We start from the raw sequence: 26,496 nt of genomic DNA, 5'->3' as shown, positions 1-26,496 counted from the left end.
CCAAGAGACAACAAATAACCAACAAAGGACTGAAAGTTAACAGGTCAATACCTTTTCCTTAAGTTCTTCTTGAGAAAAATGTTCCACTTGAAACCGATTGGGCTCTTCAAGGCAAATACTGAGATAAGATGTTTGATCACTATAAAATGAAAATGGTTCTTCTGCAAAAAAAAAAAAAAAGAGGGGGGTCGGTGAGCGGGGAGGAGAAAAAGAGTATCAGAAATAGACCCTTCCAAGCCCAATCCTAGTATAATCCATATAAGGCAATTTGAACTGGGAGAACTGTGGGGCAGGAGTGGGGGGGTCGCTACAAGGGGGAATAAGTACAAATAGGGAGTTGAATGTACCACCTCTTGAATGTACCAGCCTGTAGAGAAAGAGGGAAAATTACTTTTTCCCTCTTTCTCTATAGGCTGGTATCTCAACGTATGGTTTCATCATGGGCTGCAGGCTTTCACGGTGGCCTATTCTGAATTATAATTTGCATATCAAGTGTTGTACCTAGAGACCACTCTGAGTGGCACCAGCGAATGGTGATTTCAGTTTAAATGAGGGAGTGATTCTGTTTAGGTGAGAATACAGGAAAATTAAGACATGACCCTCAAGGGTAGCGCTCCAGGGAAATAAAGGTGCCTGATGTATTTTTTACTGGCCCCAGAGCCCGCTGTGGTCATGAGCACAGCAAGTGCAGAAATTCGCTGCTAGATCTAAGATAAGAGAATCTCTGGTCACCTGCATAAAGGTCTGTTGCCTCTGCGCCAAAGGTCACATCCCAATAGGGAGGGAAGGCACAGAGGAAGGGCAGACTATTTACTGAATGACGCACGTCTACAAACACGACCTCATTTAACAATCTGGGGATAAGAACTGATATACCGAAAGTACTAGAAAGAGCTACACTTCAAAGGAAGATATCCTGGCTCGAACATGGGTAAATCAACCCCCACCCCCAACCGGAGCCCCAGTTTCTTCATTTGTAAAATGAAGTCAACACTGACGCCGGCCAATAGGGTGACTGTCAGGACCAGAGAGATGAGAAATGAAGTGCCTGGTCCTGTGCCTTGTACACAGCAGGTGCTCCAGAAATGTCAAGCCTACCACTGCTAGTACCAAATTCTTGTACCCACATGTGCCAGGTGCCAGGCTCGAGACAGAAAGCAAAAGGATACTGGTGCAGACTTGCAGGGGCTCAGGTTCTAGTAAGGGAGAGGGCCAAGTGTTGCTGTGTTGAGCACAGCAATGCTAGGACCACAGGCCCCTCACCTGTAGCCCTCCCTAAGGAATCCACTTGTGGTGCGTGCTCTTTGCTAAGAGCAAAGTTTCACCACGAAACAGCAATCTCAGCGGCACGTGTCTGTGTGGTCCAGACTCTGCAGTGGGTGTCCCGCTAGGCAAACAGACACAACACGCTGACCCCTTGCATGACGGCCAAAGCCAGACACACACAGACTGGCAGGGCCAACATTAACACGGTCACCACAAAAAAAGAGGAACCCAGATGAAATCCTGTGGGCTCCTCACCCCGTACTAGAGTTTTAAGACTCTCTTGAAGTTCAGCCAAGACCCCCACAACGGGAAAACCAGAGAGAAACACATACAAGAGAGCACGCACCTTCCCGCCTCCGAATTTCACTGATCTGCTCCTCCAGGGTCTTTTGCAAATTCCGATAGGAGAGCACGTCCTGCTCCAGCTGCTTCCGCAGAGCGAAAATGCCGTTTAACTCAGCCTGCAGGCTGTTGATACTTGGTAAAACGAAGACCCCGGAAAATTTAAGTTTTTATTTAAATTCTAGTTAGGTAACATGCAAGGTAATATCAGCTTCGGGTGTAGAATAAATATGGTGACTCAACACATCCATACGTCACCCGAAGACACCAGCCATTTTTAAACAGACCTATTTGTGCTTTAAGATACAAAAGCCAGCCAGACTCCCCTTGATTATTAGGTCATCAGTGGGTTTTTTTCTGGTTATACAAGTAAATACATTTATGGGAAATCTAAAATACAAAAGCATAAGAAAACAAGAACTACCAGGATCCCACTACCAATTAACACGGGGCAGGCTGCATGCCTTTTTGTTTTTTTTTAAGACTTTATGTACTTTTAATTAATCTCTCTACCCAACGTGGGACTCGAACTCACAACCCCAAGATCAAGAGTCGCACACTCTACTGCCTGAGCCAGCCAGGCGCCTCCAGACTGCATTTCCTCCCCATTCTTCTTCCCGGAGTATTTTTACAAGGTGAAAATAATACTTGACGTATGACACTGAATTGTGTGTTCCTCACTTAAATATTTCCTTACATTTTTGGAAATTATTTACAAGCATCATTTTCAATGACTACGTAATATTAATCAGGTGAATGTCCCACCGTTTACTTGAACTCATCCTCTTACTAGTGGACATCTGGGTCATTTCCAAGTTTTTGCTACAGGTGTAAATAGGGAGAAATCATGTCATTCCCCAGATTGTTTCTCTGTTCGGAGTAATGCCTTGCAAGGACTTGGGTGTGGAAGGGGAGGCTCTCCAGAGCCTCAGTGTCACCTGGCACCAAGCTTCAAAAGAGGAGACGAGGGAGAAGAGTGAACGTGTCACTCCTGAAAGACATGGTACTGGGGGTGAAACTGAGGGGCAGGAAGGAAGTGAAAAAAGAAAAGAAAGAGAGGGAGTTGATAATAGGAGGGAGGAAGGGACCAATTTAGGGGCCAACAGAACTCTGCTTTTATAGGTCAGCCCCATTCACAAACACAGAGTGTGATGGATTTGTATTCAGGGTGGGGTGTGCCAAGTCTCACATCTGGGTCAGTGTGACACAGTGTAACCTGCACAGAGTCTGCGTGAGACCAGCAACCCAGAATTCAGAAAAGGCCATGAAAATGCACACCTCCCAGAATCTGCAGGAATCCCGGGGTGCTGTTCAACAGAACTTTCTGGAAGTTAGAAGTACTCTGTATATGCCCTAATACAGTAGCCACTAGCTAAATGTGCCTACTGAGCAGTTGAAATGCAGCTAACATACTGAGGAACTGAATGGATAATTTTTCTTCGTTCCAATGTCGATAGTCCCCTGGTTAGTGGCTACTGATTTGGGCAGCACAGACCCACCAGATGGGCTCTGGCTTCCTCCTGATGTGGCACCTGGCAGGGATCTGACCTGAGTGCACCCAGCTCTCAGAGGAACAGAGACCCCAGCCAACATCTGTATAACACAAATGATGTTTCCCTGAACATCTCTGTGCCTAAAGCCTTTCACATTCAGGTTCATTTCTTAAGCCCAATTCCCAGCAGTGCAATTACTGGGTTAAAGTATATGAACATTTTTCAAGATCAGCAAAACACATTAACAAATCAGAAAGCCTCCTTTTTTAAATCCTGAGAAATACATCACTCCCTGTCCAGTGTCTGACCTATAGTTCCCTAAGAGGGTCCATCAACACCTTGAGACTATGTGCAAAAATTTAAGAATATGTTGATGATTCTAAAGAGAGGGCCCATTAGCTTTCATCAGATTCTTCAAAAGGGGTCCAGAGCCCCAAAATGGCTAGGAGCTACTGCTCCAAATGTCTGTGCTACTGACTCGAGCCCCACTCTTCCTTCAGAGATTTCTTCCAGCTCCATGCATTGAACTGCACAGATAAATCCACATATATCGGAAGGAAAATAAACCATTATGTCTAATCTTCTATGCTCGCCGCTTTGACAACGGTTCATTGTGAAGCAGTCTTCTTGCCAGGGAAGGGGCCCCACCAGCAACCTGTACCTAGTTCCATTTTGAGACAATCATAATGGTCCATTTGTAAGGCTGATGGATAACCTCACAGAGGTGTCAGAGCACGCGCCGGGATGCAGTCGTGCTGCAGAGACACTTAAGCAGGGGGAGAAAGGAGACTGCTGCAGCCAAGCTGCTGCGATCAGGGCTGAGGAACGCGGACTGCTTCACTCCCTCTTCCGTTTTCTGACAGGGTGAAAAGTACACAGCCACTGCCCCGCGCCGGTCCTTTATGTTTTCCTAACTCCAGGGCCTCGTGCGGTCCTCCTCCTGCAGGGTGGCAGGAGGAGAGGGTGGCCGAGATGAGACAGAGCAGCACTCCACACGGCCCCGCTGCCGGCCCCGCTGCAGACCTCGGGCAGGTCGGTTAAACTGCCAGAGTCCCACCTGCCTTCCTCATCTGTGGAATGGGGATAAAACCTTCCCTTCAGGACCGTTTCCAGCATTGGGTAAGAGTTTCGCATAAAGCCAAACACACACGAGACACTCAACGGGCATTACTTCCCTCCTCCCACATATCCGAGCGCCTCCCAAACAAAAGAGGATGTTTGTAAGCCAAACTTTCTGATTCTCCTGAGTTACAGCAGTGATTCCCATCTGGGGACAATCTAACCTCCCGAGAGATATGTGGCACTATCTGGAGACACTGCTGGCCGTCATGCGGGGCAGGGGAGGGCGCTTCTGGAAGCAGGAGTAAAAGCTGAGATGCTGTGAAGCATCCCACACAGCACAGGACCCAGAGGAGCTGCCTGGGACTTGGCCCGTCCCCACCCCCACCCCAGTTCCCAGCTTCACTCGCCCCTCCCCGAGCAGAAATGCCGAGCAGCCAGGGCTTCTGGAAAAGGCTCATTTTTAGAGAGTGATGCCTACTCCCAGAATTTCATCAGCATGCTTCTGTTTTCTCTAAACTCACTTCAGATCAACAAATCTGAAAATGGTCTCCTATCTCAGAAGACTGGACACGGGTGTTGGGGGGGGGGTCCTCATCCACTCAACACATCCCATGTGCCCACTCCACCCCAGCCACGGCGACAGGCGCTGGGAAATGGGAGCTGCTGAGGAGACAGCGTGCGGCCCCGACGAGGGGCAGACTGGTTACAGACAAGCGCCCAAAGGGTGGCCGGGGCAGCTGTGAGGGCAGACAAACAGCAACGACAGTCTCCTCACAAGGGCAGCCCTCCAGACGAATTCTCAAGGGCCTCTGGGAGACAATGGTAGGGTGTGGGGGCCCATGCGAAGGCAGAGGCAGGAGGGCATGCAGCCTGCAACAGTGAAGACCATCCCCCGGAGTGAAAGACTTCAGAGAAGAAGCAGCGAGGGGGGATATTTTAACTTTTTACTCTGGAAATTTGTAAACATATACAAATGAAGACAAGCTCATACACGAGCCCCTCCCCATCTATCCACACCCCAGCCCTGACCACTCCTGTTCCATCAGTATCCCCACCCACTTCCTCTGCTTCTGTACGGTTTTGAAATGAACCCCAGACCCTGTATCCTTTCACCTGTAACTAGCCCGTGTGTAGACAGAGGAGGTCGTAATGTGAGAAATCACTTAGACCAAGTCTGCACTGGCAAACAGAGGCCCAGAGGGGCCCACTTGCCTGTAGACACAGAGCTAGGATAGAGCAAGACCACGCGCCTACAGCAGGCTCTCATCACCACACCTCACTAGCACCAGATCATCTCAGCAATCCTATAAAGAGGCAAATCACTCCAGGACACAGAAGCTTGGTTGAGTCCCTGTGTGTGGTCACTCACCACCTGTGTAACTTTGGACAAGTCACCTAACCTCTCTCAGTGTCCATGGCCTCATGGAACACAGGGTTAACAATATTACCTCACAGAACAGCTATGAGGATCGTATGAGATAATACACATGGAAGCACCTTCTACATCTGTGATAAAGTACAATAAAAACGAGTAATTATTATTACACTATTTTTATCCTATGTTCATTAGAATAAAAAAATCAAACAATCCAAAAATTAGACAATTCTCTTTTTGAAAGATTTATTTATTTGAGAGAAAGAGAGAAAGTGCCTGGGGGGAGGGGCAGTGGGAGAGGGAGAGAGAGAATCTCAAACAGACTCTGCACTGAGCGTGGAGCCTGACATGGGGCTCAGTCTCATGACCCTGAGATCATGACCTGAGCCAAAATCAAGAGTCAGATGTTCAACCAACTGAGCCACCCAGGTGCCCCAAATCAGACAATTCTTGATATAAAATATGGGTATGTGATTTCAGTAGGGCAACCATCATCCAAGCACTTTAAGCTTCCTAAGCAAACGGGGAAGGCTTTGCGGCCTCAGACACCAACCATATTTATTCAAAATACATGTGTCTGCGTATGTGTATGAAGTCCAAACAGTGACCTTACCTGTCTGGGTCCTGCAGAGATTTTACCAGATGAGTATAGATGTCCTGCTCCTTCTTTAAGACCTGAATCAGCTCTTCATAGTCTAATTGCTGCTTTTCCTGGAAATGACAATGGGTATCTGACATGAAGGGAAGAATTTCAAAAGAGTACATCCTGATATTATGCAAACATATGTGGGTAGTTTATAAATCCAGACGGAGGAGATCCCGGGTGCCAGGCCCTGGCTCAGGCCACAGTCAGAGAGCACCACCTGCAGGAGGAGTGGGGGAATGACTGTCACCATGGCCCTCGGAACAAAGCTGAGAGCGGCGCTTCCAAGACTGAACAGCAGCTATAGAAGGAGCATTGTTGCTGCCCCACACAGCCTCAGAGCTGCTGGTCATCGCTTTCTCAACACTACAAACAGTGCCTTTCCACACCTGTGCTTGCTCCAAAGACAAGTTCATCAACCCAAACCTGGTATTAGGGACAAGGGACTTACACTGAAATAGAAAAGGTCAACTGAGCCACGCTCTAAAGGCGTCCCAAACAGAATGATGACCAAGGGAGCTGAGATGGATCTCTGCTACTTACCAGCCATGTGACCTGAGGTGACTAGCTAAAACCAGAGGGTAAAAGTCTGAAGAACATCAGGATATTTACATAGACTCAACACACCTCAAAATACTTATTAATGACAGGGAAAAACTGGAACCGTGGAGTCAAGACACCTAGCGGACACGACCTTCATAAAGTTATCAAAGTCAGCATGGCCAGCAAGGAGACAAATCTAAGCCGTGTACCCTCAGACAGGACACAACGAGAGGACATTTCTGCCAAAGACACCTCCCTGAACCCAATCAACCAGGCAGTATCAGACAAACCCCAACTGAAGGACACGACGACAGGTGGCTTGGACACTTCCAAAGTATGAAGGGCATGAAAGTCAAGGGAAGACTGAGAAACTTTTCCAGACTGAAGACTAAAGAATCAAGACAGAGCAAGCAACGTGTGACCCTGAACTGGGTCCTTTGGCTACGAGGGGCTTTGTGGGACAAGCAGTGGAACACCAGCGAGGCTGAGGGGCAGCAGATAGTGAAGAGTCTGCTAATTCCCCGCTCCTGATGGCTGTGCTGGGTTGCGCAGGACAGTGTCCCTGCTACTAGGAAGTACACTCTAAAGTATTCAGAGGTGACAGGGCTTCACGTGGGCGACTTACTCTCAGATGTCTTGGGAAAAGTAAAATCCTTGATTCTTGAAACGTGCCTCTAAATTTGACATTATTTCAAAATAAGAAAAGAACGTGAAAATCAAGAGTTAACTTGCAGAATATCTGGCACAGTGTCCTCCATGGACCAATGCTCCCTGAATGTTGGAGGGAGACAGTACGGGTAGTCGGGCACTGCGAGCAGCCCTTGTAGTTCACGCTGACCTAGGCTTTGTCCTGAAGTTACGATACCACCTAGGGGGGGGTTCTTAACCCCACGGAAACTGCAGGAATACCACTGCTGCTAGAGCAGGGTCCGTGTTTTCCTGTGACCCGGTCATCAAAAGAAACAGTTACTTTGTGTATGTTACAGGTATCTCAAGTATCTTAAAATATTTATTCTTATCACTATTTCAAAACTATAGCAGTCGCAGTCACTAAACCTAACATGCAATCTTGTTGTTGAACGCATTAATAAAGAAGCACCACTTCCAGAGCATATTTTTAAATATTCTGATGACCGAATTTCAAAGTAACTGGTTTCCTTTACAATCCCGTGCACATATTTTATGCATTTAAATCCTTTTTCAGGGAAGAGATCCCTGGCTTCATCAGACTATGGCAGGGATGCAGAGGGCAAGAAAAGGTCATGAGCCCCTGACCTGCAGGAACACTGCTATGCTTCTAGCCCGGAACAAAACAAGGCAGAGGCACCACCTGCTAGGGGGAAGGGTTGCAAATGCTAAACCACCAGTCTGGTCATGATAAGTTAGTTACCCAGACTGCTAGAAATGTCAGGCCCTTTTGTAAATCACGCCACATGTCACTGGCACAAGGAGCTCCCATATGCCTCTCGTGCACAGTGACGGTGTCATGTGGAACTCTCTCAGCACCCACCTGTACACACCATGTGTGTCGACAGAGCGTCCCAGAGAAGAGCCCGGGGAAGAATTTAACAGGATAACAAGACAATGTCAGCCGCCATGCTCAGTGCTCCCCGGGCTTTTTCATGTCGAGTCCGCACAACAACCCAATGAGCCTGGGTGTTACCCCTCGCCTCATTTCCGTGAAGAGGGAACTGTGGCACAGAAGGCCACCAGCAGGCCCAAGGTCAGGGGGAGAGGCAGAGTGTGGACCCAGGCACCCAGGCTCTGAGGCCCGTGCTCTTCAGTCCATCCATCAATGGTCCATAGTGGATGCAAAGCACTGGGATGCTTGGCAGGGTCACACTGTCACTATCAACCAAGTAAAAGGCAGCCAAAAGCATTGAAGAAAATAAAAAAGCCTATTGCTTCTTGAGCACCTACCATGAAGGGCAGTGATGGTTAAGAGTGTGCAACCTCACTGTGTGACCTTGAGCAAGTTCCTCAACCTCTCTCTGTTTCAATATTCGTTCCTATATATGAAAGTAATGAGTCTACATGGCTCAGAGGGTTGTGGAGATTTAATGAGTTAATCTATACAAAGTTCTCACAGTGATGCCTGGCACAAAGTAAACACTTGGTAAATGTCAGCCATAACTTCTATTCCTATGTCCTGGGGCTCCGCTAAGGAGCTTTACACATATTTCTAAATGAAACCAGGGAGGTGTATCAATCTTCCCATTTTTCAGATGAAGAAACTGATTCTCTGAGAAAAGAATATTTGAGTCCATCCAGCTAATAAGTGGCAGTCAGAATTCGTGCTTCGGTATGTAACTTCAAAGCCAGCCAAGAAGGGCTAGGAAAAGAAAACGGGTAAATACGGACTTCTGCTGGATGGAGTAGACTCCAGGTGTGGAATGCGTGTGCCCAGTGAAACAATCCTGACTCCACGGCCCCTGTATCTTAACTGGATGGCGGTGAGCCGGGCCCCAGAGGACTGCCCTGCAAGGCCAGGGCCTGGAGGCCTGGCTCCGCCCCCTTCTACCCTTCTTGCTGGCGGCCCTTCTAAACCTGCTCTCCTAAGCCCCGACCCTCCACCTGCCAGTTGACCACACCTGCACTTCCTTTCTCCCCGCTCTTCCTTCTCAGTGGAACGAAGGAACCCCTCCATCTGCGCTCCAGGGGGGAACTCCTCCCCCTCTGCACAGACCATCATTCACCCCTCTCCACTGACACACTCCCAGCACTTTATAGGATCTGCTTAGGCCAAATTCTCACCAGGAAGCCTTCCTTGACTGAGAGAAATGCTCTCTTCTGGCCCCCAGGGCACTCTGGTTCACTCTCACCCAGAGCTAGTGTACCGACCACCCGCTGACAGGTCCGTGGGCCCCTTCCGGGCAGCCAAGTTCCAAGCCAGGCACAGTACCTGGTGCAGACCAAATGCTGCCACAGACACTTGCTGACCCAATGATTAAATTGGTAAGAGGAAAACACAGGGACCAACGTGAAACTTAAGAACAGAGATTCCCGTGGCTATTTTGCATAATGGAAGTCAGAGTGAGTCAACGTCTTCCTAGAAGCAAATAGCTCACCCATGTTAAATAAATGAACTCTTCAGAGCCATTTGGGTCCCATTTCATCAATCACCTATTCCCCTGCGTTGAATCATGCCCCATTAGAATGAAGTCATTTGGCTCCCTCAGCAGAGCTGACAAACCAGTAGATCTCCTCGGCCTAGAGGCAGTGGGCCAGGCTTCCCCGAGGGGAGTGACAAGAAGCACCTGCTCAGCAGGAACAAGCCACCCCCAAACCCCTCTGCTGCCCCTCCAAACAAGAAACAACCCAGACAGGGGGCTCTCATCCCAAAGAAGACCACGACCGCCTTACAACTACTTGAGTCTGACTCTGTAGTTTGTTCTCCATGGCCCTTGGTGTGACCATCCAGCTCACCACCATTCCCCTGTCTCATCTGAAAACTGTTCCTAAAACATGGGAAAGACACTGGAAGACCACTCTCTCAGTGAGCCAGCCCCCGGGACTCACACTAAACCAGTACGATTCTCTCTCCAGATTCAGAGATTTCAACTGAGAAACCAGAAGTCTGGGATGCTGGGTGTGCATCGCATCAAACACAGAGTCCCAGAGTCTAAGACTTCTGCTGTCCACAGGGCTGCCACAGTTTCACCCTGAGACATGGCTACTCAGCTCTCCCCAGGCACCTGGGAGAGCCCCCAGCACACTCCCAATAAATACTCCCTCTCACCATTGTCGCTGTGACCACACTACTCAATGTTGGATCCTACAGCTTACACCCAGCAGAGTCTTAACTAATAACTAATGCATCGGATTATTTCCAATCCTATCAGGAGGTAAGCATGCAATTCCCCCATCTACAGATCAGGAAGGTGGGTTTCAGAGAGATTAAGTGACCTGCCCAAGGTCAGAGAGCTAGAAAGAAGAAGAACTGACATTCCAACACCAAATCCAGAGCCCATTCCCTACTCTGCATCGTTTCCGTAATGACTTGAAGGAAACACATGTAATACGCAGACCACAACCTGAAGACGTAGCAGATATGTAAAGAGAAAGCTTAATGGCTCACTTCTTGGTAAGCAGGGCAATTTAGTGGCCTGGTAGATGGATGGTGTCTACTTTGGTAGCTATGTCACAGCTCAGCAACAAAGACATTTATTTTAATACTCGGGAAATTCAGCAGTGATGTCCCTCCATGTCAATAGCCAGGCTATAAATCTCTGGCTGCAGCAAGTTAAATACGGTCAGTGTGCTTTCCTCCCTGTTCTTCAATTCCCTGATCATCCAGCATTAATTCTCAGGATCACACAGTTATTAGAGGCAAAAAAGACTGCCCCGAGTCCGTGGAGACCTCATCACAGCCTCAAGTTCTTTGTAGAAATGGGCAGAGGATAAACCCTAAATCAACACGAAGTGGCCAAGGGCACAGCAGGGGAAATCCACGTTTTCTACGGAGAAAAAACTACAGCACACCTTTCTTGAGGGGAAGAAAACCATAGGCTGCAACAGTTAGGACTGTGTAGACGGGCACCTAGAAATTTATAATTCCAAAATGATCATTTATAATTCTTTATCCACAATTTGCAATTAGTCTTGCAGAACAGAATTAAAGCCTTTGCTAAAATACTAGGGCATTTTGCACAGTAATTGAAACATCACCAGGATCTAAATGTAACCGAAAATGATAGGACTTTTTACGTGCGGTTCTGTGAAGTGCAGACAGCGCCCAGCGCAAGAAACCAAAAAAGTGGTAGCTGATCAAACTTGTGAAATTAAACTGTAAAACACTCAGCCTGTTCAATAAATCTATAAACATTTCCTTCAACATTTCGACACATTTTATATGACCAAAACAGGATTCAAAATAGCAAAGTCTGACAAAATGCATTCACATCAGTGAGGAACTGTCCATCTAAAAACACCCTGACAGGCTGATATCTTGTTTCAAAACACTGAACTGTGCCTTATTACAGATTTTTTTTTTTTTAAGATTTTATTTATTTATTAGAGAGAGTGTGAGCAGGGGAGGGGCAGAATGGAGGGAGAGGGAGAGAATCTCAAGCATACTCCATGCTGAGCATGGAGCCCCATGTGGGGGCTCAATCTCAAGACCCTGAGATCATGACCTGAGCCAAAACCAAGAGTTGGACGCTTAACTGACTGAGCCACCAAGGCGCCGCCAGGTTGGTGTGCATCTTAACACCCAATTAAATTTGGTCAAAATCAAGTAACTATATGGAAGCTTGACTCACAAAATATTAGCCCCCTGAGATTTAGTTATTGGACATGCTCGACATCCCCCAGGTGGTAACAGAACCAAGAGAAATATCCTGGCCTCCCCGCTTCCGGCCCAGCCCAGGGGTTCCACTACTCTATGCTGACACTTTTATTCAAGAGAAATGGCCAAATGCAAGTCCATGAATGGTCAGAATTAAGAAAAAGTCCCCACTGCCAGCCACCAATGCCCTCCAGACCGGGGCCAACGCCGAGCTGGTCCACAGTGCGATGGCTAGTACTGGCTACCACACGGCACCAGCCGCAGAATGACCCCTGAGCCATCCTCCCCAACCACCCTCAAGGGCCTCAGGGACCTCTCCAAGAGCCAGTAACTAGAGGGCTGCTCCCTGGCACGGGGGCCGGTACCCCGGCCCTACTGCCCGAGTCTGTTCTGATGCCTATGCCCGTTGCTGCACCGGTTGTTAATTATTTTGAGAATCCCCCTTCACAAAACCACAAGTCATGATCGGAGCCATTCATCAAAGAACTAATTTGCGTAAGAGAGTTCTCTGTCTTCTGAATGTATGAACTTAATTAAAGCCAGGTTTAAAAAAACAAAACCTGGCCTACAATGAGCTCCTTCCCTTTCCCATATCTGGCTGCCAAGCTGCATTATATGCAAGAACATATCTGTATGCATCCCTCCCAAGCCAATCTAATCACTCACTCAACAAACACTTATGTACTAGGCCAAAGACTGGGCTAGGCACTGGGATTTAGATACGAATCCTAGTTCCCTATGCCGAGGTGCCCATCCCTGGTTGTGTAGGGGCTCGAGTGAGGGGCAGCAGGAAGGTGGATCCTATAACATCAACACAAGGATGGGCGTGCAAAGTGCCGAGTCCCAGGGAGGAAGAGGGTATGTCACTACCAAGCACGCTCAGGGAAGGGTGACACCAGAGGGGTACTTTCAGGGGTACCTTTTCAGGAGTCACCCAGCAAACAAGGAGAGAAAAGCTGTTCCAGGAGATGGAACAGCACACGCAAAGGCACAGGGAGAGGTGCAAACACAGTGTTTTCAGGAATCTGCAAGAAGTCAGCTGTAGTTCGAGATGACAGAGAGCAACCTGAGGCCACACCAGGAAGGGTCTGCTGGGTCAGTTTTTGTGTGTATTTGGACAGGAAAATTTTCTTAACATAGAAATGACATAGACAGAGATTACACAGTTGAGAGGTGAACGCTGGGACAGCAAACAGGAGGCTCATCCCTAACGAGTGTGATTTACCAGTTTCCTGTGTGGTGCAAATACCAGCACTCAGCCCAAGGGTACTCACCTATAAGGCGGAGAGACTAAGAACCCTCCTCCTAACCTCTTATAAGTTCAATCACTGGCAGGAAGGAACTAGAGGGGCTCTAGGTAAGAGGAGTTATCATACACATGTCAGAAAGAACATGAATTCACCTGCGGACGTCCAAGTCTAGTCAAGCTTACCTCCGAGAAGATGCGGTGTCCGCCTGGTGACCGCTGCAAAGAGCACTTTGCTGGTAAGCCCTCAGTCCTGACCCTGAGCTCTCCGCCAGTCTGTGAAGGACAATTCTGCTGTACTGCTTCCGACCCTTTTTCACTGAATTTCTAAGGAAACAAAACAAATCATGAGGAAGTTTTCACCAAGAGAAAAAATATTAACAGATTGTGCAAAACTCTTTAAGGGAAAATATCTTATTTTTTTCTTGACATTATTTTCCTCGAAAAAATTTCCATCATCCCCAAATAGTAGGCAATTACAAAAATAATGCAAGTGCATTTGTTATTTACCACCAGGGGAAACGCAGCCCACAGCCATGGCATAGGCAGGGGTGGTGGCGGTCATTACAAAGCGCCCTTCTCCCCACCGCCCTTCTCCCCAGCCACCCGGCGGGGATGGAGGACCAAGCCCAGGCTCTGGCGCCATAGGACAGGGTTTCCATGCTGGGTCACCCTCGGCCAAGGTGTGGTCTCTGGGTCTGTTTCCTAGCCTAACGGGGTTACCGTGGTGATTAGAGGAACTGCATATCACAACCCAACAAAACCCAGCCTCTCTCAAAACATCACAAATTTGACAAAACTTGAACCATCCATATCTACGAGGAGATTTGACTTCTAGGAAGAAAGGCTGTAAATGTTGTTTTGGGGTCTGGTCACATGTGAAAGGGTGCTTCGTGATGATGCACCTCACTGACCCCTTCAGAAGATCTGGCATTCAACAACAGGACTGGACTGGAGACCGTCTCTCCGGTCTTTTGGCCAAGTTCAAGCATAAAATCTATTCCTAACTATTTAAAACCTAGTAACTCCTTAACGAGGTCTCTGTCCACTCTAGGTCAGAAATTAAGGGCAAGAACCACATCTTCCTCCTAAGTACCTATCAGAATTACTTCATCACGTCAAATGTTTATGAGAAATTAGATGAGTACAAACACGAAAGAAACAGAGGCAACTTTTTATAAAAACCTATTAAACTATAAACAGGAAAAACTAGAAATCAAACATCAACACAGACTTTCCAGAATTGCCATAATACAGCTGTGCTTGACTCACACTTTCCATTTTCCTTTTCCTAAAGTCCAACTATATGTACACGTTGTTTAACAAAGTCCGCATGGCTTACAGGGAAAACAGCTCTCCCTCCCCACTCCCTCACACTTCTCACCTCTGGGTCCCACTCCCGGGAAAAAATAACTTCCAACTCCTCAGCCTCTTCTGCTATTTACATTACATTACTACTCTCACACTGCTTGACGTTTTGTTTTTTTTTTTTTAATTAGGCTCCACGCCCAGTGTGGAGCCCAACATGGGGCTTGAACTCACGACCCCGAGATCATGACCTGAGCCAAGATCAAGAGTCAGACGCTCAACCGACTGAGACACCCACGTGTCCCACTGACTTAAGTTAAGATTTATCTCTTGGCTCCTACCATAGAAGTTTAAGGATTTAGTTCTTATAACATCTGCGCCCCCCCCCACCAGCACTTACCCTGATAGTTACAATACAATTTCAGTTCAATCGACAGTCTGCATTTACACTATTATGACCACACAAACACTGTGCATGAGTTACCCACCTAGCCTTCCGTGATTACATTTCCTTTCGTGTTCATTTCTTTGCTTTCCTTGGAATCAGTAACAACTGCTTTGTTCTATTTATTCACTTAGTTCATAAAACTAAATTAGGTACTTAATGTAGATTCATCTCTAAGCTCTCTAAAAGAACTTAAAAATGGGTTCCATTTCCATTTCTTGGAGAAATCCCAACTGAGGCCCTGTCTCAAGAGCTCCAATACAAGCTCTCTGCATCCTGGGTCTTCCTGTCACCACATCCCAAGAGAATCCCCTACTTGCTGGACCCCATGTCTCTCTCTTTTTGGACTTCTTCCTCATTTGTATGGGATCACTGTCCAGGAGTTCCCTGCAGGGGGTCCCTGGGAGGCAGAGGATTTTTGGCACCGAACGTCGGAGAATGGCTTTGTTTGACCTCACTCTTGCTGCTGCTAGGCTGGACATCACTCTTCCTCAGCAATCTGGAAGCCCTGCTCTCCTGCCTTCTGGCCTCCAGTATTGCTGCTGAGAATTCTGATGTCACTCCGGCTCTGGGTCCTTTGTGTCTTGCTCTAGAACCTTTCAGATCCTCTCTTATCACCGTGTGCCTCGATATCACAAGGACGTGCCTCGGGGCGTGGACATCTCATCATTATTTGTGCTAGAAACAGAGGGACCCTTTTAATGCACAGGTGTCTGTCCCTCCATTCTGCAAGCTCTCCTATTGCTTTGAGGGTTCCCTTCCCTCTGCTCTGCCTGCCCCATCTCTCAGGACCTCCTGTCAGTCACGTATTGGAACTCCTGAGTCAGGCCTCCCCCTCTCATTTCCTTACCTATTTGTTTCTGTTGGGTTCTATTTTCTAGAAGCCTCACTCAACTTTATCTTCCAATGTTTCTAACTCTCCTATTAAACTCTTTATATCTGTAATCATACTTTCAATTTCCAATAGCTCGTTCTTCTTTTCCAAGTATTTTTATCAGATCCTGATCTTAGTTCTTATGTAAAGATGTTACGGTATTCAGTTCTTTTAAAGCTGTCTGGTTGCTTCTCATCCCTCCATTTCTATGGCCTCTACATAGCCTTGTTCTGTCTTTCCTCCTATATACTTTTCCCCTGTTTGGGGAGCTCAGGCTGTCCACCTACCTTTGAAGGGAAAAGTGCTCAGAAGCTCTGAGTGCAGAAAAAGCACATCGGTGGCAGACTCACCGTGAGAGGACCAGGTGAGGACGTGCTTGTTCTGTTGGAAGACACCCAACTGTCTTTTCTCCCCTCGGAGGACTCTCAATGTTGGGGATGCACACTTCCACTCCCGTTTTCATCCAAGAGACCCACTCCTGCCTTCAGGTGCATCTGGTGACCCCACCCCCCCGCCAGGCCAGGGCTTCTCTGGTTTAAGGTCACCAGAGAGGAAACCACCCCATCTCCTGCTAGTCAAGAAAACAAGGTCACCTAACTGCCCAGCATCCCAGCCAGATCTCCTGGTTACAAAGGGACCAGGTCCCTCCACTGCCTGCTGAGCCTCTCTGGGTTCTGCAGGACACACCAGCTTGCTTCTTGTTGGCTTTTCCACCCCAAAGGCAGGGAGCAGAGTACTCTTAGTCCTGCGGGCTTGTATCTTTCACCCCTCCACTGTCACTTTAACAAGGCTCCAGTAGGAAGCAGAGCTAACTACCCATGTTGAATCTACCATGATTACCTGTCAGCCTGCACTAAATCAAAACTTCACTACACAATCAAACACGAAGGGTATTCCAAGACCAAATGGGGACAGTAATAGGAAAAGCACAGGGGGGTGAGAGGGCCTGGCATACCACAGAGCAGCAGACACTCCCAGCACAAATACCTCAGTGAAGCAGGCTGGCCACTAGGGCGGAACAGGCCAGAGCCTCAGTCGGGCTCTGCCGTGGACCTGTCATACGAGCCAGAACAAGTTCCTTCCCTTCTTGCTGGTGGCTGATGCTCAAAGGACATAAAGGAAGCTCTGATGCTCTGATATAAAGCAGTGAAGACTATCATCATGTTTGCCAGCTTTGTTTTTATATAAACGTTTCTGCAAAAGAGTTTTTAAAGAAAATAGCCTGTGCCAAGTCAACAGATTGAAATACAAAAGAAAAAGAAGTATGGTACCTGAAGCAACAAGTCCTTTGGATCGATGCTTCCTGTTAGACTTCTGATCATTTGCTCTTGACTGTGCAATTTTTTATTACTTTCACTCAAAAGACTCTTGTAATGATTCTCCACGGCTTTCTCTCTTTCATTCACTTCATCGCGTAGTTTCTCAACTTCATTTCTAAGGTCCTACCCAAAGAAAAAGAAAAAATAGAACTTATTTGACAAACACTTCAAGATGATCATCTCTCACCTGCTTACCGCTATACGAGAGCAAGCTAATAGATGTATTTAACAAATGTGCACTTCCTTCTCTTTTAAAGTCTGATGAAAACCAGCTTTAAGAATAAGCTGAAATCGGAGCACTTGGGTGGCTCAGCCATTGTCTGCCTTCAGCTCAGGTCATGATCCCAGGGTCCTGGGATCGAGCCCCGCATCGAGCTCCCTGCTCGGCGGGAAGCCTGCTTCTCCCTCTCCCACTCCCCCTGCTTGTGTTCCTGCTCTCACTATCTCTCTGTCAAATTAAAAATCTTGAAAAAAAAATAAACAAAAGAATAAGCTGAAATCTGGAAAAAGCTTTATGCATGGATATTTATCACATTATTTACAATAGTGAAAAACCAGAAAGAAACTAAACCTCCAACAGCAAGGAATTAATTATTTTTTAAAAATAAGGAATTAATTATAAAAAGAGTATGGCATTTTTTTTAAAGATTTTATTTATTTATTTGACAGAGAGAGACACAGCGAGAGAGGGAACACAAGCAGGGGGAGTGGGAGAGGGAGAAGCAGGCTCCCCGCTGAGCAGGGAGCCCGATGCAGGGCTCGATCCCAGGACCCTGGGATCATGACTGAGCCAAAGGCAGACATTTAACGACTGAGCCACCCAGATGCCCCAAGTATGGCATTTTTAAAAAGTGCACAATTGTGGGATGCCTGGGTAGATCAGTTGGTCAAGCATCTGACTCTAGAAACTTTCAGCTTCGGCTCAGGTTTCGGCTGAGATTATGATCTCAGGGTCCTGGGATTGAGCTCCATGTCGGGCTCTTTGCTCAGCTAAGAGTCTGCTTGTCCCTCTCCCTCTGCTCTTCTCCACCCCCACCTCCAGTCCCGCGCACTCTCTCTCTCTCTCAAATAAATAAGTAAAATCTTTTTTAAAAAATGCATAATTATGAGGAAAAACAAGCCAAGACACTATATAATATGATGCCAACTGTTTCCTAAATGTTTATACAAAAGATTGTTAAGGCTATGAGAAGACACATCAAAATAATAACAGTATACCTAAATAGAGGGATTGTGGGGACTTTCGATTGATTTTTATTGTTTTCTTTTCCTGAGTTTCTAAAATCTCTAAATAAGTCTGTATTACTTTCACAATCAGAAAAAAAAAAACGATCTTAAATAATGACATTTACAATTAACATGGAAAATGCTTGTGCCATAATGTTAAGGGGAAAAACACAAACCAACAGTAAACAGTGTGATATAGCTACTTCAGGACGTATGCTATTTGGAATACTGAAATACTATCCATAATAGCAAAAGGCTGGAAACCACCCAAATATTCACCAGTAGAGGAATAAACTAAGATACATTCTCACAATGGAGCACTCTGAAGCGATCAAGAGAAAGGAATGAGGACTCCAAAAACACTCTGCCCTAAAGTAATCTTCAGAATATACTGCTCAGGCAGGGATCAAGAGGACCCCAGGAGGAAAAAAAAAAAGTATATATAACATACTGTCATGTTAACTATAAAATAAATTAAATGGTTGTCTATAGGGAAATAAAAAAAAGAGAACAAGGCAGAAGGAGGGAGAAAAATTCATTTTACAGATGTAACACTGAAGCTGATTAAATGTTTAGATAACCATTTGAAAAATAAAATAAAAATCTAAAACTAGAAGCAGAGCGAACAAACAGAAACTAAATCTAACTGTACATCAGGTTGATTGGTTAACCAAACAGAAAGAAATTATTTCAGTAACTTAAAAGCAGAGTAATTTAGGGCACCTGGGTGACTCAGTCACTTAAGCGTCTGCCTTCGGCTCAGGTCATGATCCCAGGGTCCTGGGATCGAGTCCCACATCGGGCTCCCTGCTCAGCAGGGAACCTGCTTCTCCCTCCCCCTTGGTGCTCCCTCTCCCTTGGTGCTCTCTCTCCCTCTGTGCTCTCTCTCAAGTAAATAAATAAAATCTTAAAAAAAAAGAGTAATTTGTATACCCCTAGTGGGATATTTCTCCAAGACAAAAGGGACTACTGCGGAAAATCTTACACTGTTTTAGTAATCGTGTTGGAAGAAATAATATTTGTATTGGTATTCTGGAATTGTGTGCATGTATGTGTGTGTGTGTGTATAAAATAAGTAATTATTAATGTGATAAGAACCAAGACTACAAGCCTAAGAGAATACCAATACAAATATAAAATTAAGTTAAAACATGTCATTGTAAATATGAGTTGAAAATATGAATATGAACTTTTATTTTCTGTTATTTCCTTCCTCTCACTGAGAAAGCCTAAAATCAGCATCCTCCCCAGTATCCAGACCATAGTCTCTAAATACCATTTCCCACCAAAAAGAACCAGAATTCTCAAAACACAGCCCCTAGAACATTATCAGCGTCACTTGGGAATGGCACACAACAGATAACCAGAACAGCACTCAGTAAGTATCGGATGGATGGATGGATGGATGGATGGATGGATGGATGGAGAGGTAGATGGGATTGCTCCCATTTTATGAATGAGGAAACAGGCTCAGGTAAAGTAGCTTACCCACAATCACAGTCACTAAGGGGCAGCACCTGCCTGATTCCAACTCTGATTGCAAGCCTCTCAGCTCACTTCCACACAATGGCCAGAATTTGGATTTCTTTTGAAATGACCCCCATCCACCTACAGTCATCTGACACTTGCTTTTAGAAACCTGCCTCTGAAAACTGGATAACAGGGACCAGAAAATCTTCTGTGAAGCCATTTAGGTACATCTTTAAATTCACAATAAATCTGCCTTCCATTCTAAAAAGATCAGGCCTACTTTTTTGGGGGGAGGGGGGCAGAGAGAGAATCTCAGGCAGGCTCCACACTCAGCAGAGAGCCGGACTCGGGGCTCAATCTCACGACCCTGAGATCATGATCTAAACCGAAATCAAGAGTCAGACACAACCGACTGGGCCACCCAGGCACCCTGATGTGCACAGTAATTACTGGTCCACTTACATCATTTCCCCGATGCAGCTCTCTCCTTTGCACAAACACCTATCAGACCCATTATTTTAATGTCTGGTTCAAGTTCTAGTGTATATGTGTGTGTGTACAACAGTAATTTACTCCATTCTCCCATTTCATTTGCTTATATAATTTTAATTCAGGTACGTAAATTAAGAACTTGCATGTTTTAAGTGATAAAGGTGACTAATGTGCTCCATTTCCCCCACGTGTCTCCCAAACTAACAGACTTGACCTGTTCCAAAATCCCACATAGGACATGTAGCTGGGTCATTCCTCGAGATTAGGGGTTCTTAATCTGAGGTCCACTGAATGGGTCCCTGGGAGCCTATGCAAATTTGTGTGTATGTATATTTTTGGTGGTTGTGGGCCCTCAGCATAAGTCAGGGCCTCAAGGAAAGTCAGGACACCAAAGAGTACAAAGTACTTCTATTATACACATTCCTAACAGAAACTACTATTTACCAAGCACAAGCTGAGCCACGCACGTGTCAAGGCACTTTTACATAAAACATCTCTAACCCTAATGACGGCACACATGGTAAATATTATGAGTCCTGTATTTCTAGAAAGGAAACCAAGGCTCACAGACACCGAGAGATGTTTACAAAGCTTTACAAGTAAGTTCTAGTACTGAAATTCAAGCCCAAGTCAGTTAGACCCCAAATTCAGCACTCTCTCCCCTCAGCTGCACTATTGTTAAGACCAAAGAAATATAAAACCAGCCTGTGACACGGGCTGCCATCGGTCACTAATTCCAGTGCCCCGAGCTAAGGTTCCAGTTTCTCAAGGACTCAGGTCTGATGCAATATCCAGCCTGAGACGGAGGCCCTCCTGCTAATGAATGGGGCAGGACCAAGGATCTGGGACCTCACGTGAAGGGCAGTCAGAGAAGGCCTGAAGTAAAAGGACCACTGCAGGGAGGGTGGATGGTGCCGAGGTGGCCCTGAGGAAGAGCTGCAGCCATGGCAACACAAAGGCAGCCGACGGGCTCCTGGACTCGGCACCCGTGCGCTTGTAACAAATGTTTACAGGAGGCATGGAGACGGCATGTCTCACCCGAGCAAAACAATCAGAACTGAAAATTGATAATCTTGGGTGGTTTCCCCAAACCTCTTGCAATATTCCTAGGCTGTGAAGACTGGCAGAACTAGCCTTGAATCCGGGCTCTACGGCTAACTAGCTAGTGACCATAGACAGATAACCTGAACCCTTACGAGTGCTTCCTTTCCAGTAAATGGGGTTAATAATACAGGCTCCTGGGGTCCTGGGAGTGTGAAATGAGAGAATACCGGATGGGTGCCCGGCGCAAAAGCAGGTGCACGGGAAATGACCCTCTGTCATCCCCGCACCTCCGAATGCATACCCTCCAGGCCGACTCTGCTCCAGGCTTCTTCCTGTGGCCACAGCACCATCACAGCACCATCACATCACCGCCCACCCAGCCACCGGGTGCACTCCTCCCCTCCCTCTCACACACACCTGGTCATCCCACAGGTAACTCAGGCCTGAAGGCAGCGCCAAGCCTCCGCACAGAGCACACGAGAGATGAAGGGTAAGTATCTGGTGCTTTTATGTGGACATGAGTGCCCAAATCCTGCCCTGCCAACTACCCCTACCTCCTATCCCACCCAGAGACTTCTCAAAGGAGCTGATTCAATCAGTTTGGTAAGAACCAATCATAGATTGGGAATCAAAGTTCAAGTCTGTGAAAACTGCATACCCAAAACAGGGCTTCCTGATAAAACTAAGGGCTGTTTTTGGTTTGGCTTTTTGAAGGAAGAGGGTGTATGCAGCTTAAGGGAGCCATCTGCCCAACAAGGGCCAGGCCTGCTTAGGTCTGCGGCAAGAAAGCCAGAGAATCTGGAACTTGGGTTCTTGTCTTAAGGTACAGTAACCCACACTGTAGCAAGGCTGGCCCAGTGAACATGCTGGACTCTAATCACCCAGACAGTCACTCCTCCTCCCTTGAGGAGGTATTAAAAAAGAGGACGGGAGAAATCTGAAGTACTGGGGAGAAAAGTGAATCCCCTGCATGCTCAGCCCTCCCCTCCCTCCATCCCACTGCCCCTGCCTTCTTCAGAAATTAGCTCGCAGCTGGTCAACAGCAACAGCCTCCTAACTGGTCTCCCTATGTCTGCGTTCACCCACCAAATGCCACACATACCCCCCGCCGACCATTACATCTCTACCCAGGACCCTGCAGGGACCCCACACTAACTGCAGAATGAAGCCACTCCACTTAACAAACCTTCGTTCTAGGCTCCCCTCCCCCTGTGGGCTCCAGCCTACCTTTTAGCCTTACCTCACCCGACCACCCAGTCCTCTCCATCTGGGGAAAAAAAAAAAAGTACAATTCCGCCCAATTCTGCCTGGAGACAGCAAGCTTACCTTGTAAGCTCCCCGCCTCCCCCCCCCCCCCCCCGCCGACTACTCTGGCCCTCAGCAATCGCCCTCCCAAAACACCACCCACCACCTTTTTCTGCAAAGCTCTAAGCATTTAGGAGAGGGCCGGACCCTTTACACCCGTGCCCTCCCACAGCACTCAGAGCGACCCCGTGAAGCAGATGCTCTCGTTCCACCCATTCTACCAATTGGAAAATGGAAGTTCCAAATACTCAAGCAATTTAACCAAAGCAAAAGGTGCTGGAATCAGGACTTAAAATCAGGTCTATTCATGTTCTTTTCACTAAACCAGTGGTTTTTCAAACAGAGCTCAAGAAGCCCAAGGCTGGCTGGCTATCCGTATCATCTAACTACATATTCCTGGGCCTTCCTCCAAAACCTGACTGAGGTGGCTTTCTCGGGAAAGCCGGCTAATCTGTATTTGATTGTAATGCAAGGAGCCACCATCCTAAGGAACCTGCCAAGCCCCCGAGTGTGCATCTGTTTGACTTGCTTCTGAACAGGGGGCAGTTTGAAAACCCCTCCCTGCTTTCAAGCCGGCGCTGCCACAGCAGGATTTGTGTGCAGTGACATCAACCGAGTGGCCTCGCTTTTTACCTAGTGGGCAATCTTCCTTGGAGATTCGCAGGTGCACTCTGGACCAACACTGAGCTGAGCGTTGCCTTTGCATATCAGGGCATTCTCAGGGGAGACGGACAGAAAAAAAAAAATGGATTATTTTAAAAATAAAATATCCCTATAATCTTAGAATCACATTAGAAATGAAAAGCCAGGCCCTCTTACTTCCTTCTGCAGTCAGCTGGTTTGTTTTATCTCAGGCCAGATGGAGAATGAGAAGGTTTTCATCCATCAAATTTCCACCTTCTCAGGTTTTGCGGTGAGAAAGCTTGTCAAAGTGCTCAGTGGTTCCCTTTAAATACACAAAGGAAACTCCTCCAAAATCTTAATGAGGAATAGGAACTCAATGATGTAAGAATTTCCAGAATCAGTATGAGATAGTGGTGTTCGGGCCGGGCTCTGCAGAGCCTGGCTGCCCCTGGGGGCTGCGGCAGAGGCGGGACATGGCAGGGAGGGGGCGCCAGGCCTCCCCGCTTCACATCTCCCCGAGCAGCTCTGCTTCAGGTTTCCTCTCCAGGAGAGTCATATGTGAACAGAGAATTCCTCTGCTCAAACAAACAGACAGAAACCACTGGAATGAGACTGCTCGCACAGAGCTCCAACAAGCACGTGTGCTACTGGTGGGGCTCGCCGTGAGGACCGCAGAAGTTCCGAGCGGGGAGCTCAATGTGGCTTTCAGCAGAAAGGAGGCTCACACTGGGCAGGGCTCAAGGCCCGGCTGGGTCGCTTTGCCGTCAGGCACACCTCTCTAAAACCCCACCCGAACGGTGTGACGGAACGTTCCTGCCCTCTCCTCCAGCCCACTCGCTGTGCCCCCTTGTGCCAGGCTCATTCATGCCCCCCAGGCCTCCGCATGGGCCCTCCCTCAACCAGGAATGCAGTTCAACCCCCAACCCCTTCCCCCCCAGCAAACAGCTACTCACCCTTCACGCCTCAGCTCCAATCCACCTCCTCTGTGAAGCCCTCCCTCCCACCCCGTCCCACTGATAGCAAGTTCCAGGCTCTGTGCTCCCAAAGCGTTTGGCCCATCCCCCTACCTGCACTTATCATGCTATATTTTAATTAGCTCTGTCTGTGTTCCTATTCTATTTCTCTGCCAGATTCCTTCAGAGACTGTGTCTGATTTGATTCAGTCCTGTGCTCCCAGTGCCCAGGACAGAGCCTGGCACAGAAATTATAAAGTAAGAACCAGAGTTAAGGGAAAGCCTTTCTGTTTGTGCTCCACAAAGACGACAGCAATTCCACATGGAAACTGATGGGAACAGCCTTTTAAAGCAGCTTCTACAGCAGCCCCCATGCATGAGCCACTGAGATACTACTGTCTGTCACTAGAAACGGGTTCTGCCTCCCTTCCTAGAGGGATCAATCAGCTGGAAAGAACAGACAAGCCCTTTCTTCAGAGGAGAGGTGAGTGTTATCAAGGAAGAAATTTACAGCTTTGTTGACTTGGCTGGTAACTGGGCAGACCACATTTATTAGTCAACAGTGTCCATTAGATTCTAGCGAGCAGTGGTTTGTCATTCCAAGTCCCGAGCCAGCACCCGCCACGCAATTAAAAGCAGGAGAGGAAGAAAGAAGAGGTGTCCAATCCACTAAGCATCCACCTCTATGTGCCAGGAACCAGAGGAGGTGCTTTCTCGTGCATTAAATTTTATTATTCATTCATTTCTCCTAAAGTAGGTATAATCAACCCTAGTGAAGGGGAGAAAACCTTAGTTTAGAGGGGTTAAGCCACTGACCTAGAGGCTTAGAGTTGAGTGCCAGCTAAAGCCGAGATTCGAACCCAAGTCTGGCACTGTTGCCCACTGCTCCAAAGACACCAGCTCAAACTGCCCAGTTTCTCCTTCCCAGGGCATCACCATCATCAAAACAGCAACTACTCATGGATCACTTAAGATGTGCCAGGTACTATGTTCATAATTGCTATCCCCATCTCAGATAATCCCTACAACTAAGCTCTGTTTTTCTAACAGAAAACAAGACCAGAGTTTGGAGAGGCAAAGCTACTGGCTCATAGTCCAACAGCTAGCCAGTGACAGAGCCAGGACTCAAAACCAGTCTGACCCGAGTCTCTGCACTCAGCCTCTCTTAAGAGTGACTGGAAATTACAGATAGAACTTTTGCCAGCAAATATCATTTACACTGCGTATTAGTCTACAAGGACTCCAACTCAGACTCTTCCTACCCAATTAAAACAAAAACAAGGCACAGGGAGCCCTGACCCTTGGTAAGAAGCACACCATTTCAGGTCTGTGGTCCTAGGCCTACCCAACCAGCCTACAGACACTGTCTCCAAATGCTATGTTTTGACTACAGATCACAAGAGATGCTCTGAACGCTGTCATATTCTCATCTGGAGCTATCCATCAACAAACACATGTGAAACCAGAGGGGTTCAGGATGAACTACCCTGAAATTAAACCTGCTCCCGTCAAAGCACATGGGATTAGCCAGCTGGGTGATGGGTACAACTTTAATTAGATTTTTGGGCTTGAGCCAGCAAATGCATCCCCACAGAGCTAAGTGCCCAGGTACCGAAGCACATACTTGTCAGAGTAGCAGATGACAGGTCTCATAACAGATGAGAGCATTATGAGACAGTCTGGGGAATACAGCTAAACCAATGTCTCACAGACGCTGCTTATAAAGAAGAAAAAGACTAGCGCTTGCTCCTAACCCCCACCCACCCTGAGGAGCATATAGAACGCCTGAACCAGAAAGAGCAAATCTAAAATAAAGGTTTACCTCTCTCTACCACTTTCCACCAAACACACACACACACACAGCACACATGCACATGCACACATACATACATACTAAAAGGAGAGCCTTAAGTCTCTCGAGCCAAACAATGTATCAAAGTCCAGTGTGAGGGCAAGGATGTGACAGTCCGAGCAGCATTCCTGTCATAAAGCACACAAACCAGGACACCTTCAACATCACAGTTAAGACACCGACTTGGGAATACCAGGTTTGTTGTTGGTTTCTGGTTTTAGAAAGACCTCCCGAGTAAAAACCAAAGCTTGTTTTCACCAGGGCCTACCGGCAGTGCCTACACCACTGCAAGTACTCCATGAGCATCCCTCGGATAAACAAATGAA

At 47.2% G+C, this 26,496-nt stretch overlaps 1 protein-coding gene across 1 annotated transcript in view; it reads right to left on the bottom strand.

The window, feature by feature from the left end:
- Positions 1–26,496, bottom strand: part of CDK5RAP2 (CDK5 regulatory subunit associated protein 2) — a 176,367-nt gene that overhangs the window by 84,418 nt on the left and 65,453 nt on the right. Inside the window, 5 exon segments of the mRNA XM_035723765.1 lie at positions 52–161; positions 1,613–1,743; positions 6,152–6,249; positions 13,444–13,584; positions 17,156–17,326. Coding sequence (XP_035579658.1) covers positions 52–161; positions 1,613–1,743; positions 6,152–6,249; positions 13,444–13,584; positions 17,156–17,326 — 651 coding nt within the window.

Source organism: Zalophus californianus, chromosome 13 (assembly GCF_009762305.2).
Source record: "Zalophus californianus isolate mZalCal1 chromosome 13, mZalCal1.pri.v2, whole genome shotgun sequence".
Lineage (NCBI taxonomy): Eukaryota > Metazoa > Chordata > Mammalia > Carnivora > Otariidae > Zalophus > Zalophus californianus.
This window is presented reverse-complemented; position numbering and strand designations above follow the sequence as displayed.